The sequence below is a fragment of the Notamacropus eugenii genome, chromosome 4 (assembly GCF_028372415.1).
Source record: "Notamacropus eugenii isolate mMacEug1 chromosome 4, mMacEug1.pri_v2, whole genome shotgun sequence".
Taxonomy (NCBI): Eukaryota; Metazoa; Chordata; class Mammalia; order Diprotodontia; family Macropodidae; genus Notamacropus; species Notamacropus eugenii.
Window position 1 is genome coordinate 340619442 of NC_092875.1, and position 21454 is coordinate 340640895.

General features: G+C 38.2%; 1 protein-coding gene across 1 annotated transcript in view; it reads right to left on the bottom strand.

Moving 5' to 3' along the window:
• Positions 1 to 21454, bottom strand: part of FHOD3 (formin homology 2 domain containing 3) — a 707140-nt gene that overhangs the window by 112311 nt on the left and 573375 nt on the right. The window contains 1 exon segment of the mRNA XM_072599353.1: positions 15243 to 15356. Coding sequence (XP_072455454.1) covers positions 15243 to 15356 — 114 coding nt within the window.

Consider the following 21454-nt stretch of genomic DNA (forward strand, 5'->3'; position numbering starts at 1 on the left):
TTTCTGGAAGTATGCTAAAGCTAAAATATCAATGCTGGAATTCAGTCAAAACCATAAATTTTTTTTAATATTATGAAGCACTATAAAAAATTTTCATTATAGTCAACTATACACAGTCACTCATTTCTTATAAATCTATCTTTAGCAGATTTTTGCTTTTCATTTTAACTTCTCCCCAAAAAAGGATTGGATGCATTAAATTAAGGTTTTGTAAGACCTGCCTTGACTTTTTTTTTATGGAGGATAAGTGGTGTGTACTATTCCTCTCTCCAGACTAGCTTTTGAGAGGAAGGGTAACATTGATGATTTTAAAATTTGAGTGCAAACCTCCAATGATAAAGGAAGGGAGGTTGTTTTTGAGGTAGGATCCATGCTCCTGTCTGAATTCAGCAGCTGCCGGGCTCACTGGGGCATCTGGAAAGAAGTCTGAAGTATAGCCAAAGCCTCATTAATGGAGTGAAACCACACAGGACTGCATACCACATACAAGAAGCAGGTGGAGCAGGACAAGGGGAGGTAATTTTCAGGGGAATCTATAATCTATGCTGAGTGGAAAGAGGTGCACCATTTAATTCTGGCAGTACCAGGTACCAGGTGTTGTCTTGGATCCATCCTTCAACTGGGGCCTTACTGTATGATAGATCTTTATAATAGCTCCACATTGTACATTGGGATATCTAAAACAATCGGGGAGTTCTACAATTTAGTTGGATTCTAAAAACATTTATTTATTTGTTTTATCTATTTATCTGGCTGGACACAGAACCTCATTGGTAGAGGGAACTCTCTATGAGAAAACTCCCTCTAACCATTGCAGATTGACAAGTGTTTGGCAACATAGTCTTACAAAATTGTCAGTCATTTAACTGACAGATGCAGTTGCTTCTCCAGGATCACACAGACAACATATATTAGAGGTGAGACATGACCTCTAGTCTTACTATTTCTGAAGCCAGATATCACCACATGCTTCTCACATAATAATATAGTAATATATGTGTACATATATACATGTAGTAATAATATAATAATAAAGTATACCATAGCAAATCCAGGATTTCTTTACCTCTATAGGTAATATATATGGACTGCTGGACTCATAATGGTACCATTAACCAATGGTTCATTAAGATGGTTTCTGATGTCTTCCATCACTATTACAAGAATCTTCTGGGATTCTTCTCAAAATGGTTTGGAGTTAGTACACTGTATTCTGTGAGCTGATCCTTGTGTGTATCCCAAATACCACTCATGCAATGAGAACATGCCTATTTTATTCTGCATTTCTGTCTCACTCAATACTTCTATTCTAGAAGGTGAGTTGGAGAACTTCACCATTTAGGCAATAGCTCCCTTTTCTTTGGCTTTAATGATGGATCTCATTCTATGCAAGGTTCTTCCATCATGATCTTCCCAGTTATGAGGGCTCTCCACTTCCCCTAAAATTAATTTGTATGTATTTTGTATTGATTTACTGTGTATAATGTGTTTCTTTCAGGTAGAACATATGCTCCTTGAGGACAGAGATTTTTTCATGTTTCTTTTTGTATTTTTAGCCCTTAGCAGAATGGTTAGCATATAACAAATTCTAGCTAACTTGAATGGACTACTGAGTCTTCTATCTGAAAGGATCCCTAAACATCTTATTGTTGTAATCTAAAGTCTACCCTCTCTTGATATTGGCTTAGAAGATACTCTAATTTACCCTAAGCACATGATGACTTAGGGTGGTTTCATATAGGCCAATATGTGCTTCCCTGGCTAGCTTATTTAAGACTACAAATGCTGTAATTGAGAAAGAGTAGCTCTGGGAACTATATATTTCATTTAATGAAATACACACACACACACACACACACACACACAAACACACACACATATATGTATAGGAGACAAGTCCTTTAGAAAATTTTGGCAGGTTAATACTTTATTGAACATAATAAATGATGCAATGTACTATGTATTTTGACTATAAGCTATATCTTAATACTCTTTAAAGGTAAATAAAATTTAAGCAGAAATTGTTAACTTCTTCAAAAACTGAACAGACCACCAATGAAAGATAAGAAGTCTATTAGACACATTAAATTCAATGTGAAAAAGGAACTCCAACACAAAGGACTAGAACATCCTGCAACTACCTGATTTGCCAGATGAGGTGACATGCCATGCCATGCACCAAGTCACACAAGTGGTAAGTAGCTGAGTTGTTATTCCAAATGAGAATTCTTACCCTTAGGTTCAAGAAATCACCTTAATAAGTACAAGATGAGGGAAATATAGCTAGATGGCAGTTTGTGTTATATATTTTGTGGAGATTTCTTTTGAGAGATGAAATAAACTGGAGAGTCATGGTTCCTTCCAACTCTAAAATTATATGATCCTGTATGAAAAAAGATCTGGGCTTTGATAGATTACAAAGGTCAAGAGGAGTCAACAGTGTGAGATGGCATACAAAAAATTAATTCTATCTGGGGCTAGATCAAGAAATGAAGGAACAGGGTATGGAGCCAAGATGGTAGAGTAGAAGCTTTCCCCCCATAGCCCATAAAATATCTGTAAAAAATGACCCTCAACAAATTCTGGAGCAGCAGAAGCAACAAAACGGCAGAGTGAAAGAGATTTCCAGCCCAAGGCAGCCTGGAAGGCCAACAGGAAAGGTCTATTGCACCAGACCTAGAGTAGAGCATAGCCCAGTTTTGGTTGCATGGCAGGGATCCAACAGAACTGGAACAGGCTTCAGGGAGTCGTATCACAGGTAGCAGCTGCGATTCCCGGATTTCTCAACCCACAAACGCCAAAGACAGCTTCAAAGGTCAGTAAGAAAGCTCTTTCACCTGAGTGAGAAGGGACCAGGGTCTGGCCCTAACTCTGGCACCAGGGCAGCAGTAAGCATCCATTTTTGGAGCCCTGACCTAAAGACCCTGGGGGAATCAAGCAGCTGATCTGAGCCTTAGTTCTGAGTGGTAGTCCTGGGGTAAGGAAGTGCACTGGTGTGGTGGAACTAGTGGAGGCTCTGGAGATGGAATTCTACTCACAGATCCTGGGCAGAAAAGCTTGTGGTTACTCCCAGACCAGACCACAAGCTGCCACCTTGGAGGAACTGAGAACTTACAAGTCCCCAGAGTATACCCTCCACTTGACAAAGGACTCAAAAGCCAAGTAACTGGCTAGAAAATTGCCCCAAAAAAGGGAAAAATAAGATTATAGAAGGTTACTTTTTTGGTTAACAGGTATTTTCTTCCATCCTTTTGGATGAAGAGGAACAATGCATACCATCAGAGGAAGACATAAAAGTCAAGGCTTCTGCATCCAAAACCTCCAAAATAAACATGCAATGGTCTCAGCACATGGAAAAGCTCAAAAAGGATTTTAAAAATCAAGTAAGAAAGGTGGAGGAAAAATTGGGAAGAGAAATGAGAGTGATGCAAGAAAATCATGAGGAGACCCAAAAAATGCTAAAGAAAATAACACCTTTAAAAACAGCATAACTCAAATGGCAAATGAGGAGAAGAATGCTTTAAAAAGCAGAATTAGCCAAATGGAAAAGAAGGTTCAAAAGCTCACTGAAGAAAATAGTTCTTTAAAAATTAGAATGGAACAGATGGAGGCTAATGACTTTATGATAAACCAAGGAATTACAAAATAAGACCAAAAGAATGAAAAAATAGAAGACAATGTGAAATATCTCACTGGAAAAAAAACTGATCTGGAAAACCGATCCAGGAGGGATAATTTAAAAATTATGGGACTACCTGAAAGCCATGATTAAAAAAAAAGAGCCTTGACATCATCTTTCATGAAATTATCAAGGAAAATTGCCCTGATATTTTAGAACCAGCGGGTAAAATAAATATTGATAGAATCCACCAATCACCTCCTGAAAGAGATCCTAAAAGAAAAATTCCTAGGAATATTGCAACCAAATTCCAGAGTTCCCAGGTCAAGGAGAAAATATTGCAAGCAGCCAGAAAGAAACAATTTGAGTACTGTGGAAATACAATCAGGATAACACAAGATCTAGCATCTTCTACATTAAGGGATCGAAGGGATCGAAGTCAAATGAACTAGGACTGAAACCAAGAATCACCTACCTAGCAATACTGAGTATAACACTTCAGGAGAAAAAATGGTCATTCAATGAAATAGAGGACTTTCAAGAATTCTTGATGAAAAGACCAGAACTGAAAAGAAAATCTGACTTTCAAACACAAGAATCAAGAGAAGCATGAAAAGGTTAACAGGAAAGAGAAATCATAAGGGATTTATTAAAGTTGAACTGTTTACAATCGTACATGGAAAGATAATATTTGTAAGTCTTGAAACTTTTCTCAGTATTTGGGTAGTTGAAGGGATTATACACACACACACACACACATACATATATAGACAGAGGGCACAGAGTGAGTTGAATAGGAAGGGATGATATCTAAAAAATAAAATTAAGGGGTGAGAGAGGAATATATTGGGAGGATAAAGGGTGCAATGAAATGGGGCAAGTTTTCTCTCATAAAAAGGCAAGAAAAAGCTTTTTTCAATGGAGGGGAAAAGGTGGAGGTAAGAGGGAAAAAGTGAAGCTTACTCTCATCACATTTGGCTCAAGGAAGGAATAACATGCACACTCAATTTGGTATGAAAATCTATCTTACACTACAGGAAAGTAGAGGAGAAGGGGATACGCAGGGTGGAGGACTATGATGGGAGGAGGGAGCAATTAGAAGTAAATACTCTTGGGGAGGGACAAGGTCAAAAGAGAGAAGAGAATAAATGCGGGGCAGGATAGGATGGAGGGAAATATAGTTAGTCTTTCACAACATGACTATTAAGGAAGTCTTTTGCATAACTACACATGTATAGCCTATATTGAATTGCTTGCCTTCTCAATGGGGATGAGTGGGGAGGGAGGAAGGGAGAGAAGTTGGAACACAAAGTTTTAGGAACAAATGTTGAGAATTGTTTTTGCATGCAACTGGGAAATAAATACAGGTAATGGAGTATAGAAATCTATCTTGCTCTGTAAGAAAAGAGAGAAGATGGGGATAAGGGAAGGGAGGGGTGTGATAGAAGGGAGGACAGATTGGTGAAAGGGGTAATCAGAATGCATGGTGTCTTGGGGTGGGGGAGGGGAGAGATGGGGAGAAAATTTGGAACCCAAAATCTTGTGGAAATGAATGTGGAAAACTAAAAATAAATAAATAAATATTTTTTTAAAAAGGGAAAAAAAAAAAAGAAATGAAGGAACCACCTCCAGACAAAAGTAGTTGACAGTCCTGTTGTCATCTGCTCTAGTCAGGTCAGGCCAGTCCTAGAGTACTATATTCAGTTCACGGTATTACATTTTTGGAAGGACATTGTAGAGAATGTCCAGAAAAAAGCAACCAAAAACCTGAAGTATTGCCAGCATATGCCATGTGAGGAATGGAAAAGGAATGAGATTATTTACCTTGGAGGGTGAGGGTTCAGAAAGGCTGTCTAGGGGAAGAAGGATTATTAGGCTGGTCTCTTTCAACCCAGAGGGTAGAATTAAGAGATAGGGGTAGAAGGTGCAAAGGGATAAGCTTAAGTATTATGTAAGGAGAAAATTCCTAATAATTAGAGTGACTCAAACATGGAATGGACTTCCTTAGGAACCAGAGAGCCCCCTTAGTCTTTAAAAAAAAATCTAGATGATCACTTATTTGGTCTGTTGTAGTAGAGATTCTTTTTGTGGTGTGGATTGGACTGACTGACCAATGAGTTCCCTTCCAACCAATGAGGATTCCTTCTGCTCTGAGCTCAAAAGCTAAGAAGGCTTCCGTGATTTCCCCACTGCCATGAGAGGGATTTCTTCCTCTTTTAACACTCACAGCCCTGTGTTTATATTTCTGTTATATACACTTACTGCATTCTGTTTTGTACTAGCTATTTACATACATCAGTTATCTTTCCTTTTTTACTGTAAGATGCTTGAAGTAAAAAAAAAAAAAAAAAGTTATATTTTCTTTATTTCCCTCAGTGCCAGGGACACAGTAGACAATAAATGGTTGCTGAATTTGAATTTGATTATACTTGGTACATTTCATAGTAAATTTCCTGTGTGTATGAAAGTATTCTTAAGCTTTTAGTCTAGAGTCTGGGAAGACAGAGAGGGGGAAAGGGAGGGATAGAATTTGGAACTCAAAACTTAAAAAAAATAATAAGTATTAAAAATTGTTTTTACATGTAATTAGGGAAAAATAAAATATTATTTAAAAAAGAAACAAAAGAGATTGTGGAGACTGGCTAAGGATGACAAAGATCAAGAATGAGGGACCACTTTTAAGTGAGCCTCAATCATGAATAAACTTTGGGAGGTGGGAGCCAGGGTTGGCCTTAGTTAAACTGGTCCATGGCTAAAGTATGAAGATGAGGCCCTAGAGAAAAGTGTGGAAAAATCTCGACTTTTCCTAAAGCTCAAAAAAGAATACTCTGGCCATAAGGCATTCTGGCTTCCTTCTCCCTCAAACTTCAAGTGAGGGCATGAGCTGGAAGCCCAGAATCCCAGGTCCTATCATCATACTAGAGGAGAATAGGGAGCAAGTAAGGGCAAAGCCATCCAACTTCGGGATATGTCTTCATGCAGCTTTTGCGGGGGACTTCTGCCTTTTTCTCCCTGATGTTCTTCTGTCCCCATTAATTCCTCCCAGCCTTTACTGGTGCCTCAATTTTCCCTAGAGGCAGCTAGGTGGTGCAGAGGACAGAGTGCTAGGCACGGAGGCAGGAAGATCTGAGTTCAAATCCAGCCTCAGATAATACCTAGCTGGGTGACCTTGGGCATGTCATTTAAACTCTATCCACCTCAGTTTCTTCAAATGTAAAATGAGGATGATAATAAAACACTTACCTACCAGAGTTATTATGAGGATCAAAGGAAATAATATTTGTGAAGTAGTTAACACAGTGCCTTGCACACAGTAGGTACATAAATATTTATTTCCTTATTTTCCTTCCCTCACAATAAAGAAACAGAAATATTGGCTTCATTTTTTATAGATAAATATATTTTCAAAACTGGTTCACAGAGATCAATAGGTTCAAATCCCACATTTTATACATGAAGAAATCAGTGTGAGAAGTTCAGTGGCTCACCCTAAGACCCTCCAGATCTTAGCAAGTTAGTGATAGGGCTGGGACAGGAGCCTACATCTCCTGCCTGCTGGTCTAGTATCATTCCATAGCTCTGGGCTGTCTCCTTCAGGATTAGAAAAACTATAAAAGCTATAACTCGGCAAGTTTTCCTTGTGCTAACTTCAATTTTTCCAGACTAAAAAAGGATCTGCATTTTCTTTTCTGACAGGTACTTAGCACTGTCTCCTTTCTGAAAATCTGGACAGAGAGAAAGGTCTAGGCTCTAGGAAATGCAAAAAGAGTCTTCCCTATGCTGAAAGACATTCCCTTAGATCTGAAAATAACAACTCCTCGTTTTCCATTATATAACAGAGCTTTAATATGTGAGCAGTGATTGTTCCATTTTCTTAAAATTCTCTCTTTCTTCAGTGGAAAAGTGATATGCTGGAAGAATCATCACAGACAACTGGTCACAACAGACCGTAAGTAATGTAGAATGTTTCTTGGTTCAACCACAGCAAAACAACTGGCCCAGGCTGAAAAGACCCAACAAAGGAGGCTAACTCGGCCAAGACCCATTGTTCTTCACAGTTTTGGCAACTATTTCTGTGATTTGTAGTTTTTTTTCCTTCTTTTTTTTCCTCTGATGGGTCAGCCCTGTGTTTATCTAATGAGCTGCATATACTAAAGTTTAAATTGTAGGATGGCTTCATACAAATCAGTCTAGAAAGTAGGAAAATCAGAGGTTGATCTACAGATTTGCTTTTATTTTTAAAGATCACTTGAAGATAGGCCTGTAGACTCTGCTACTGGGGAGTCTGAGCCAGGTGGATCACTTGAACTCAGTTCTGCTGCAGATCAGGTCTCTGCAATAAATCTGGTACCTTTCACCCTCCCCATTCACAACCTCCTGAGAACAAGGGGCTACAAGGCTGGCCAAGAGAGGTGAATCAACTCAGGTCATAAACAGTAGATCAACGCTCCTATGGTGAACAGCAGTGGGGCCAGGCCTGGGTGAGGTGGGGAGATCTATTCTCCAAACACACAAACAGATAAACAAATAATAATGATAAATAATAACTGCTAACCCTTACATAGCACTTAGGATGTGCTAAGCACTTTACAATTATGATCTCATTCGGTCCTCACAACAATCCTGGGAGGCAGATGCTGTAATTATCCCCATTTTACAGATGAGGACACTGAGGCAAAAAAGAAGCTAAGCAACTTTCCCAGGGTCACAAAGCTAACAAGCGTCTGAGCAGAGATTTCAGCTCAGGTCTTCCAGAACCCAAGTCCAATATTCTATGCACCACACCACACCACCGTTTGAAAACAGTGTGGACAACAAGCCTATTAATTAACCAAGAACTATCAACTGATCACAAGACATCAGGCCTATTTTAATTAAACTGCTTGGCCCTTGGTGTTTCTACTTCTCTGCTTGTCCCACGCCAAACATCTGAAGACTTGACATTAGATATAACTTAGGTTCAATATTCAATCTTAAAACAAATCACTGAAGTCAATAAAGGATGTGAAACTGGACTCTTTTTCTGCAAATTTGGTAACTGTCCATGAAACCCTCTATGATCTGATCCTGTTCTTTTAAGCTTATTTTTCATTTCCATTCCAACATGAGCCTTCTTCACCAGTTGAGACAGTTTTCCAACGCTGTGCCCAAAGCTAGCAAGACTCATAGGCGCTTATAGACCTATGCTCATGTTAGTCGCCTTACCTGGAATAGCCTTTTACTCCTCTTTACCTGTTCAACTCCTATGACTTCGCCATTTCCACCTTTTTCCATGGAGATTTCTTGGATGATTCCTGCTGATACTGAAACTTTCCCATTTCAGTAACACTTCTTGCTATCAACTCACTTTGTTTCACTTTTTAACATTTTTGTTGTTCAGATATTTTTCAGTCATGTCTGACTCTACATAACCCATATGCAATCATGTAAAACATTTCCATATTAGTCAATTTGAAAGAAAACCAATGTAATGCCCATTCAGGCTCCATTTCAAAACAAGTAACTAAAACTGTTAACAGATGATTAACTTAAAGCACTCTGTAAACTTAAGCAGTTTGTTAAATTACTTGTTTTTTTAGAAAATTTTAAGGCAGCAATTTAAAATTTTTAAATTTAGTATGTAATTCATACTTTAAGAAAGTGTTGGATTGGATGACCTCTCTAAGATTGTAGGGTCATATAAAAATAAAGCAATGATGTAACACTTTTATTTTAATATAACAGACCTCAAAGACACCTCTCAATCAGAAATCACTTTTGGGGGACAATGGGGGCATTCTGAGTAATAGGATGATCCACTTGTTCAGGATCATTAAGAATCAGACTTGTAATCTTTTGAGAATCACAGGAATGATGTAAAATAAACTACACAAGACAGGGCAGATGGCAATGATATACTTGATGCTAATCTAAGGCCTGCAAAGGAGATGGGGAAGGACTTTTCTTCTATGTTTCAAAGATGACTTTGGATGCTGATAAAGTAGTTCCATATAAACTATGACTTGAAAGACCTTGCTGCCACTCTGACTTGGGCTTTTGTTGGATTCTGTTTGCAGATACTGATAGAACCGTATAATCTAGCATGAAATTTCATGTTCCCACTTAAATCTCTGGACAGTAGTTTTCATTTTCTTTTTTCCAAATTCTCTTTAAATTGAAAGGCTTTTCTCTTGACCATATGAGAAATTTATGGTTTTGTCCAATTTACCTGTGATATAAGTTTGTAGTATGTTTTCTACCTTTTTTTCTGAAGGTGATCTGTAGATTTACTCATTTGATGCTTTATTATCTGTTTTCAGAAGTTCTGGGAAGTTTTCTTGCATTATTTTCTCGATTATATAATTTGGTTGCTTTTTTTAAAAATTATTCCATTCTTCTTTGATACCTGTGATCCTTAGATTGTTTCAGTGCATCTTGTCTTCCAGGCAATCACTGGTGTCAGAAGGTTGGAGGGATGTGAGAGCTCTAGGTCATAAAATAAGAGCTAGAGCTCAAAGGACTCTCTTAAGTTATGACTTGGCCAAGTTCACACAGATAGTAAATGACAGAATGCAAATTTGAACTTGGGTCCTCTGATGTGATGATCTTTCAAACTGTACCACAATTAATAAATGTTCTACAAAAAATAGTGGGATGAGTTCGATATGGGAGTGATAGCTAGCACCCCTCCCATCTTCTCCACTGATCCATTCAGTTAATCTGATTCAAATCCTAGGCTTCTTAGGGGCCCTGGGAGACGGACATGGTAAGCCATGGGATTCTCAAGAGAGGCTGCCTGAATTCTAGGGCCATGGGGTGGGTGGGAAACAGACCCCAAGTGATATAATCCTCTGGGACAAATAATTCAAGTCTAGAGCCTTGAACACAACTAGAGCTCAATAAACAACTGTTTGTTGATTTGATTTGACTCGAAATAGGACTGAATAAGAGCCAAAATGCCTTTAAGATACAATATCCTCAATGGGCAAGTCAATGAAAATTTCAAAAATGATTAAAACTTCAGAAATTAAAAAAACATTTAACATGAAAAGGGTTGGCATGATACCATTGGGAGTTGCAATATAAATATTATCTGGGCCCTTCATATTTAGCTATGGTAAATTTTGTTTTTCAACCACTGCTGTCACAGGTGAGCTTCTGGCACTTTATTGAGGATCTATATGTTTCTAATCTACAGGATTCTTGTTGATATGGAAACTTTGCTTCTGATACCACACTGCCCAGTGGTGGCAGCTGTGTGATTACAGGCTTACTTTGTCATCTTTCCTGCTAGCAAATATCTGAAAGTGATTTGGGAATTATTTTAACAAATTCTTTCAGTATTGTCCACTTTTTGTAGATAGAGCTCACAGTAAAAATAATCTTATAATATAGTCAAGAAAAGCAACTGGGAACAGAGAAGGCAATGCTTAAAGTTATGATGACTGCAGGCTGTGTGACCCTGACCAGCTCCCTCACCCTCTCAGTGTCCTGGGCATCTCTTTAAGATTATTAGTTGCAGAACAGTTACCAATCTGCACTGATAAAAAGGGAGAAGGTTTTCTCATGAGGAGCATTGAAATCCTTAGTCTGTATGTAACACATAGAAATGCCAACTGAACAAAAGATTTTTGAAATTAGAAAACTGAATGGGTATTTTTGCTGGATAAAAAGTCAAAACAAAGAAGTCACACTAGGAAAGAATAAACTGTACCTAAAATTCACAAGAGCCATCCAGTACTTGCCTCTCAATTTACTGTCATATGACCACCCTTTGTGGTCACTGATATTTAAACCATTTTGTACTTGAAAAACAATAAATATTCTAGAGTTTTCCCGTAAGTTACATTCTTCCCAACAACGTGGCACAAATGTATATCTTTGACTATGGACTTTAATTTTTTTCTATAATTATTCCTAATGTATTTTAACACTATTGAAGCTTCTTCTTTCTGAGAATCATCTGAATACAATCCACGTGAACACTACGATATTTAGCAGATTTAACTCACTCAATTAATTTCTTTGTTGCTGTCCCAGGAGTAACATAAATGACCTCATTCGGAATATCTTTCAGTGAGGAATCCAATGATGATCAGGATGAGATCTCTAGAATGGGCAGGTTCATTTGGAGCTGGCATTTCCTGAGTTTTCGTAGAAAGAATGTCTTTCCATCTACCTCTTCCAAGGGACAGCAAAGGGGTTACTGGGATTATAGTCAGTGAGAGTCCTCTCACGCCAATACACATTCAAACTCTGAGTTAGCTGGCTTTGCCTTCCAAACTCCTGTAGCACAGATTTCCACTTTGTAGTCTAGGAAAAACAGGCCCAACTGAAGTCACTCTGTCCTTTCCTTCCAATGTTGTTCAGTCATTTTGGTCATGTCCGACTCTTCACGACCACATTTTGGATTTGTTTGTTTGGTTGGTTGGTTTTTTTGGCAAAGATATAGGAGTGGTCTACTGTTTCCTTCTGAAGCTCATTTTACAGATGAAGAAACTAAGGCAAACAGGGTTGAGTGAGTTACCTGAGGTCACACAGTTAGAGTCTCCTGACTCCAGGTCTAGTGCTTTACCCACTGTACCACAATACTCTAGATGATTCCCTTTCTAGCTTTCATTTTCCCATTGTCTTTGTTCTCCTCCTCACTTGTCCCTAAAGACCTGACTTTAAGTCAATTGTGAGTCTTTTCCATGGCCCAGATGACTTTGACTACTTACTCTGCAGCTGCAGGGATAGGTTAAGGCAGAGGTGGAAAAAATGACTCACCAGATCTTTACTGATCCCTCTAGTGTACTGAGCCCATGCTGAGCTGAACTGTGGATGAGACAGATGTCTGTTATCAATGGTGATAATTGATAGTTCAGGCACAGCTGGAGGGCCTTTGTACAAAGCATAATCTACATACTCCATTATGCTGAGCCTTAAGGGTCTGTGGCCTTTTGACGGAGGCACAAGCCCCCTCCCAAAATAGAGGTCCAAGAAGATATTGTCAAAGATGCAGCTGTCACTGACCTTGATGTAGTAGTCATGGCTCAGTCCAAGACTTTAGTGATGACCTAGTCTCAGCACTTGCTTTAAGCAACTTGTAACTTTAAGCAACCTGTAACTCAGCCCAGCACTCAGGAACTCTCCAGGCACCTACACAGTAGGGAGACTACCAGTCCAGATACAGAGGGAAAGCCATTTAGGAACCATAGCCCTGGAACCATACTATGTTTTTATGTGGAGGCCATAGCTTTCTTAATCTCTTTCAGAGAATAAGACACTCTCAAAATAAGAAGGGACTTCACAGATCTAATCCAATCTAGACCTGATTAGGAACTGCCCTCTATACTGCTACACAAATGGTCATCTGGGATCCTCCTGAAGACCTCCAGCAATGGAGAATCCATAGCTGAAGAAGGGAAGGTAGTGACATAGCCTTACAATTCCCATTTCCCTTAACAAACTATTAGGAAGATATCTGAGCTCTTCCAGACTAGGCTGTATTTCAATATGCGCTATCTCACAGAGTATAATGAGTCCCATATGTCTACTATATACTTGCAAAGAAAAGCTTCCTTTTATTTGTCTTAGACTAACCTCCTTTCAAGATAATAACCTCTGAGAGTGGATTATGGTGGGCCAATCTGTAACAAAGAGGAGCCCAAAGGTTTTGGCTCTTCTGGTTCTTATATACTTCCTCCTGGCAGCCTTACAATAGGAGGGATGCTTGTACCCTCCTTTGGTAGTGGCTGCTGCCTTTGGGTCCCTACCGCTGAACTGTCCTCCTTGATGAGGGTAACACTCAACAAGGACAACTCTGTTGCAAGTAGCATCCAACAAAACAATACTCCGTATAAATATTCAGTCTAAAGAAGCAAAAAGGTCAAAACATATGAAACAGGGAGGTTAGTAAACAATGTTCCACTTGTCCTAGGAAGCAAATTAACCTCTGTAATCTGCACACTTGTGAACTTTTCCTGACCTGTGCCAGGGTTTTCTGTTTTTTTTTTTGTCATGGACTCCTTTGGCCATCCAGTGGAGCCTTTCTCAGAATCATGCTTTTTGATCATAATAAAAATGAAGAAATGCTAAATTTCAGCTAGAGGTCACTGAAAATAAGTAATTCCCACCCTCCTCCCACCCAAGTTCACAAGTCCTCTGAAATTCCAGGTTAGAAAAACCCTGACCTATGGTGATTTCTTTGAATGTAGAGTTCTAGCCTGGATTCTAATCCTGACTCTATCACTAGCTAACTGTGAGACTTGAGCAAATCACTTAAATTCTCTGGACCTCAGTTTATTTATTTGTAAAATGAGGAAAGGTATTGAGATTAGCTAATTCTTAAGGTACCTTCCATCTCTAAATCCCTATAGTGATCATAAAGCCTGCATTTATACAGTACTTTTGGTTTGCGAAGTACTTTTTCTACAATGGTCTCTTGAGACATATGGTACAAGTATTACTATTACCATGTAACACATGAGAACAATGAGGCTCTAAGAGCTTAAGTTATTTGCTTGTGATTCTATAACCAGTGTCTGGGGCAGGATTCAAACCCAGGTATATTTAATTGCCCCTAACAATCCTGTAAAATCCAAGTCATGTCTCTTCTGTGGGTTTCAGTAAAATGAGGAGGATTGGACCAGATAACTTCATGATTTAGAGGCTAATTTGTTAACACTATAGGAACTTATTTAAGCTTAACTGATCTTGATGCAATATAATAAAAATCAGTTACTTCACTCTTTTAAATCTACTCTTTTGAGTGATCATTCTGTCAGATAGTAAGTGCTCATTTCTAGCATCCTGGATTCTTTCTTTCTTGATTGAAGGGCTCCCCAGGGTCCCACTGTGGCACATAGGTAAGTCTGAGCTTGTAAAGGCTAAGCCAGGACAGCGTGAAGTGAGCTGACATTGAGATAGCACTTACTATACGCCAGGCAGTATTCTAAGAGCTTTACAAATATTATCTTATTTCATCCTTATAATAGCATGAAAAGGGTAGACATTCAGTGATGAATCTTTTGGCTACTGAAAATGAGATAGAGAGAACCCATACAACGTAAAACTGGATCATTTGTAGCAAGGAGTTTCCTGCCAAATGGAATTCCTTCCATGTTGCCATAAAATTCTTTTGCTCTTTTAGGAGAAAATACAAGAACTTTTGGATCATTGCTCAGTGATATATTCTGGTCTATCCTGCACTAATTTCTAAAAAATTAATGGATACCTGATTTATTTTCTTTTCTTTTTTTCTCTAAGAAGTCTTCACAGTGGGAAAATAAAAGTGGGTGTACATGATAAAATTACATTTTTTAAAAGAACAAATTAAGGTACCCCGATTTAATTTTTAATACTTACTTTTCATGGAAAGTAGATAGGAAGAGGAATGTAACTAACCTCTGACCTTCAATGAAATAATCCCTAGAGTATGTTAGTCAAATAAGAGGGAGGGGAGTGAGAGTGAAGAGATTTTTTTTTCCTTTCGAATGGTTTTCTCTAAAGAAAAAACATTTAGAATTCTGGCACCCTGTCTCCTAATTTCCTCAATTCTCTCCAATAATTTTCCTGACAATGTTCCATGTTTAGAATTTCATTTTCTTTGCCCCTGGATGACAGCATCACTAAAGTATTGACATAATTATCATTTACCAACCGTTCTGATTTGGCCTCCTGGTGTGGTGAGAGGGATGAAGTAGGTGTTGTAGGTGCACTTGATCCTGAATGACCTCTTGTGGAGAGGTAAGAGCTATTGCCATAGTTGCTGTATCTGATGAGTCCAGGAGCCCAAGCAGAATGGGAAAAAAGAGAAAGAATGTCAGTCAGCAAAGCAACAAGGTATAGCAAAGTCCTTTGGTTCCGACATAGGAGCAAAATAATACTTCCTTACAGGAAGTATTCAGTTAGGCCTTGATATTTACTGAACCTGCATTTTGGCCAGGGAAGATGGGGCTGTGGTTGTGGAGCAGTGGGTGGATCCCTGTAAGAGAGAGGAACTGCAAAATCTTGGGTTTAACCCATAAATGCTTATCAAGGGAAAGCAGGCAGGGCTGAGAAAATGGCACTTGATGGCTTACTCCAGATGAGTCAAGTCTTTATAACCCCTTTAACTGTGACTTTGAATTAAGGAACATCTTCCTTAGGCTAGAGTATGAAGAACATCTCAACCACCAGCTGGCTGGCTCAGTGGATAGAGTGCTGGGCCTGGAGTTAAGAAGACTTAAGCTCAAATAGGACTTCAGATACTTACTAGCTGTGTGACTCTGGACGAGTCATTTACCTTTTGCCTACCTCAGTTTCCTCAACTGTAAGAGATAAAAATAGCAGCTACCTCCCAGAGCTGTGAGGATCCAATGAAATAAGATTTGTGAAAGTGTTTAGCACAGTGCCTGCCTGGCACAGAGTAGGTCCTATGTAAATGCTCACTCCTTTCCTTTCCCTTTCCTCAGAAATCCAGTTGTCTAAAGCTTAGTATGAACTCCACAGACCAAAATACTCTTTGGTTTAAATTACTTTATAAAATGAAAAAAAATACAACTGAAAAGTAAAATTAAATGAGAAGCAAAGGAAACCACAGAACTAAAAGTGCAACTTGAAGAACCCTGAGAGTGATTTATTAGCTGGTTTGAGACTTGATAATTGATCATTAGGAAAGAAGCCGAAAGGCCAAAACACATGAGTCAGCAGGGTTCATTCTGAACAAATGAAAGAAAACCACGAGGGTTATTACCCAGGCTTCATTACAACCATACATGCAAATTATTTGGCAACACATATGTTACAAGTGAAAAGAATCCAAATTCTTTCCAGTTAGAACATGAAGCATTTTCTCCCTTTCACAAATGCACACAGGTGTTGCTCTCTGAGAAGCCCCTAAAAGAGTTTTTTAGTCATGGTTAAAGACGCATCCCTCTCTGGGAGGAAAAAGCAATCCACAAAACCCAGAGCTTTAGGGATTTCAATATCCATTTCATTCATTAAAAAACAAAACCACACATCCAAAATACCCAACTTCAATATGTGCTTGTTGATCAAAGAGAAACTGTTTCCACAGCTTCTGGAATGACCATTTATCTCCCTAGAGTCTGTTTTCAACCAGGACTGCGTACAAAGCCAAAAGCACAACCGCTTCACTTCCTCCCATCCTTCTCACCCTACCATCATATTTAACTGACAGGACAGTTACAGGACATGCACATATCCCAAGGTTTCCTTTTGTTCTTCAGAAACAGATGTCCTTTATCATTTGGTCCTGTTCACTAGCCATTAATCACTGCAAGAAAAATTTCCATGGAGTAAACACAGATCATCATGAATTACTGGCTTAAATATATTAAATTTACTTTACCCTCTAGCCCACTCATAAAGTCCATATTGACTATTGCCCCTTCAGAATAATTCTCACCTCTAGGGCCTGATTTGACTTATGAACAAAACTGTCTGGATATGTGATAATCATTAAAAACACACTCTACTCAAATACCTTGCTACCTAGAAAAGTGTTTTTTTCATACATATTTCAGAGAGAAGGTAACAATAATAAAATCTAATGTTTATATAGCACAGAGTTCCTTAATATAAGTACACATATGTGGATTAAATGTGTATATATATACATTATATATATACACACACATATATGTATATATATGTGTATATATATAGATAGGATTAAATGATATTACACATTGCATTCATATATAATATACATATATAATTTATATATGTATATAAAATATATATAAATTTTATTTATATACACACACACACACACACACACACACATAGTTTAATCCTTACAACAATCCTGTGAGGGAGGTATTATGGATATTCCCCATTTTATCGATGCAGAGAATTAAGGATGGGAAAGCTCTTAATATCAGAGCTAGTAAGAGTCTGAGATAGGGTTTGAACCTACATCTTCCTGATACCAAATTCAGCATCACCCTTATGATGATGCTGGTCATCTTTCAGAATGAAGGATGCAACCACTACCAAATTCAGCTCTCTATCTACTCTACTGCATTGCTATAAAAACTAAGCTAAAAGTCACCTTATAAGGGAAAGGCAGAGATTTTAACCCTGAGCTTCCATGTATCTTCAATTTAACATGATGAAAGAAAACCTTTTATACACAGAACAGATATCCTCGACTGTCCAACTTGTGTCCCATGTCCTTGTCTCCCCAACTCCTTTATTCCAGCCAACCTCTTAGTTCCCTTGGGTTGTTGGAAACTTCCTTTTCCCTCTCAGCAGGCAGAAACCTACAACACAGACCCTACAAATCCTATTCTCTTTCCCTCTGTTTACCTACTTCTATCAAATCTTGGTGGCTTCTTATGTTCCTTGCAGAATCCTATAAACTATAAGCCAAATATGCTAATTCCTTTTTTCTCCAAGGTACATACATGGTCCTTTTCTTCTTGTTATAATAAATGAGCCCATCTCTGTTCTCTAGAATATATTTCTGATAGCTTTCTAGACAGCAAGGTCTCCATCATTAGAGATAATATATTGCAGTCTGCCCACCGTACATCTTTTTATGACCTTTGGGTTATTTCATTTAATTTTTTTTCCCTGAAATGATAATACTTTATGATTGAAAGCTATATAGCAACACCAGTAGTGTGTTGATATTTAAGAGATGAGCCTTTGTGGTAGCAAGCAGTATGGGATTATTAGCTTAATTTCCCAAGTGACATCCAGATTAATCTCTTCCTCTCATTCAAGTCGGGGTCCAGCTCATTGTACATTTACACTCATTTATATATTTATATGTTGTCTCCCTCATCAGAATCAGAATCAGAATTCCCAGAGGGTAAGATTTTACTTTTACCTTTCTTTATATCCCTAGACATAGTCCTTTCACCTGGCATAGTGTTGTATCTAACATAGGAGTAAAGAGTTAAATTTTCATTAATTCCTAGAAAACAATTTGACTATTTAGAAAAAATTATATTCCATAGCAGAATATAGGCATGAATTTGAATAAAGGCCACAAGATATGGCTCACAAGTTGGGACAATCAACTCAGTCCTTTATAAAGTAGTTTTATGGAATGGTGATAAGTCAAGGAAAAACTTCATACATGATGTACCCTGTAGGGTCAAGTTTATAGGGCTTTTGGAGTCAAAGTAGGAATTAACTGGATTATACATTCAATAAGTTTCCCTTGAACTGGAAATCTTCAGAAGACTGGTTCTCCACAGAAAGCCCAGAATTAGCAAATCAAATGATTATTACTCCATCACTGTGGTAAATTAATGTAATGAAGACAGTTGAGATTTGTGCTTTAATATAATCTTTCCACAACTGTTAAACTGAAAGACTTTCTTTTCTAAATGGATGTTGCCTGACTGGTAACATTTTCGTTGTTTAATCCCAGGTGGCTAATCTCAAAAGCAGGAGAAGAACATCCCAGAAGACCTTCATGGCCTTTCTTCCTTGTTCTAATAGCTCCTGGATTTGGGGAAATAGTGGTCGGTTTAAGTGGATGTGTAGATGAGAAGCTGTTGTCTTTGCTGCTGTTCCTCCTTCATTCTCGAAAAGAACCAATGGCATCACCTTAATTTAGAAAGGTCAAGGTCATCCACTGCATCCTGTGCCATAGTCTGTTGTTCTGAATTCTGTCTTGCCACTTGACTTTGATGACTCTGGGGAGAAAGTGAGGCTGACAACTTTGTGCAGCTCTGCCTCACTTAAATCCAATTCATATGCAAGTCAAGACATCACTCTATGATGTCACTGGTCCCATTAAATGGGAGGCAACGCAAGAGGGGAAGGCACCAGTATGCCCAAAGGATAGGATAGGGAGAAGGGGAAAAAGGTGAAGGATGAAAGAAAGAGGCATGGAGAGAATCCTAGGTAGGAAAGCTGAGAAAAAGAGTAAATCTGCAGGTACTCAACAGAGGTTCCCATTCATACTCTGGGCTGTGTCCCCTTTTTACATTCATTTACATATTCTTCATGTTATACTCGGGTTTATCTCCAGTTCATATACATGAAGCATGCAATGTCTAATAAAATACATCAAAAATTGGCTGTCTCTCAGAGATTGTTATATCACATTATGTATCTATATGGCTCAACTGAAATCAAATATAGTTAACTTATTTTAGGGGCTGCCAAGAGAACCACTTGCAAAACAACTGATTTGATCACCTTTTGATCAATTCAGTTTGGTTGCACTGGAGCACAGGCAGGCTTTTAAGTTTAATCTCAGATTCTACAGAGGAGAATCCAGGACTGGTGTTCCAAAAAAGGCTGAGAAGTGTCAGAAAGAAGGTCAGATAGATAAGCAGAATCATGACCACTGAAAGAAGGCTTCAGACAAAAGCCAGAGGAAATTCTGAAGTCATCATCCATGGAAAGAAAATGCTAAAGGAGAGCTATCGGGTCTGGGTCAACAAATGATCCAATCTGCTACACAGAAAGGCTAAGGGAGAGCAGGGTTGACACATAGTCAGCCTGCGCTGAGAGCTGAAATTTTCAGCTGCAGAGGCTTCAGGTTTTATTAACGCCATTATTTATGTCTGCCCCTTGGCTCATGGGAGATTGTGCACCTGTTTGACTCCAGGGCTGAATACATGGTCTGGTGATTTTCATTTTCTTAGTGACTAAAGAGAACTGGCACTGTGGCCATATGATCAACTGCAGTCAACTTAACAAATGGTCAAACCAGACCTACATGATGTAAGGATCACACACTAAAACGATAGCAGTAGCTAAAACTATATTTGTTGAATACTGGAAAATTCAGTAAGTATGAGCAGTATTTATTCCGTGCTCAGATAATACTGTCAGAGACATTCTAAGACATTTGCAAAACTCTTCAGTAAAATCTTATTTCACATACTTAAGCAAATGTTAATCTTCTTTGATTTTTATAAGTGCTCAATGAGAAAGTTAACACATGGTAAACCATTATCAGTGACTTCCCACCCAACATCATGTCGTGATTATGGAGAAAAAAGTAGAATGTTTGGACCAGGAGGGCTTTATGGAGGAGATTAGGGACTTCACTAAAACATTTGCCGGCTTCTGATAAAAGTCTAACACCTAATATTTATAAGAAAATGACACAAATTTACAAAAGTAAGACCTGTTATCCCACAGATGTTTGATCAAAGGATATGAAAAGTCAGTTTTCAAAAGAGGAAACAATTATCAACAGCCATATGAAAAATGTTCAAAATCTCAATAATAAGAGAAATAGAAGTAAAAGAACTCTGGGATTCCATATGACATTGATCTAATTAACCCAAATACAATCTAACAAAATTCAATGGTGATACAACTATGATAAGACAAACACTGCTAAGAGGAGCTGTTGGTCCAGTGTTTTGGAAAGCAACACAATTATGTACTAAGTGTTTTACAAATGTGAATTCTGCTGATTCGCCAGACCCCTTACTGAGATTATACCCCAAGGAAGTTACTGACCAGAAAACAAAACAAAACAAATTTCTCTGTACAAATGTATTTCCAATATCAGTGGAGATGTAAAGGCAAAAAAATTAGAAATAAACTAAATGTCCAACAACTGAGTAATGGTTGAATAAATTATATTAATTGAATGGCATGGAATGGAACAGTGACATGTTATGTTGTTGTAGAGTTGTTTCAGTTGTGTCCAACTTTTGTGACCCCATTTGGGGTTTTCTTAGCAAAGATACTGGTGTGGTTTACCATTTCCTTTCTCAGCTCATTTTACAGATGAGAAAATTGAGGCAAACAAGATTAAGTGAGTTTCCCAGGGTCATGTATCTAGTAAGTGTCTGAGGCCAGATTTGAACTCAAGAAGATGAGTTTTCTTGATTCCAGACGCAGAGCTTTACACATTATGATACTACCTAGATTCCCTTGGGT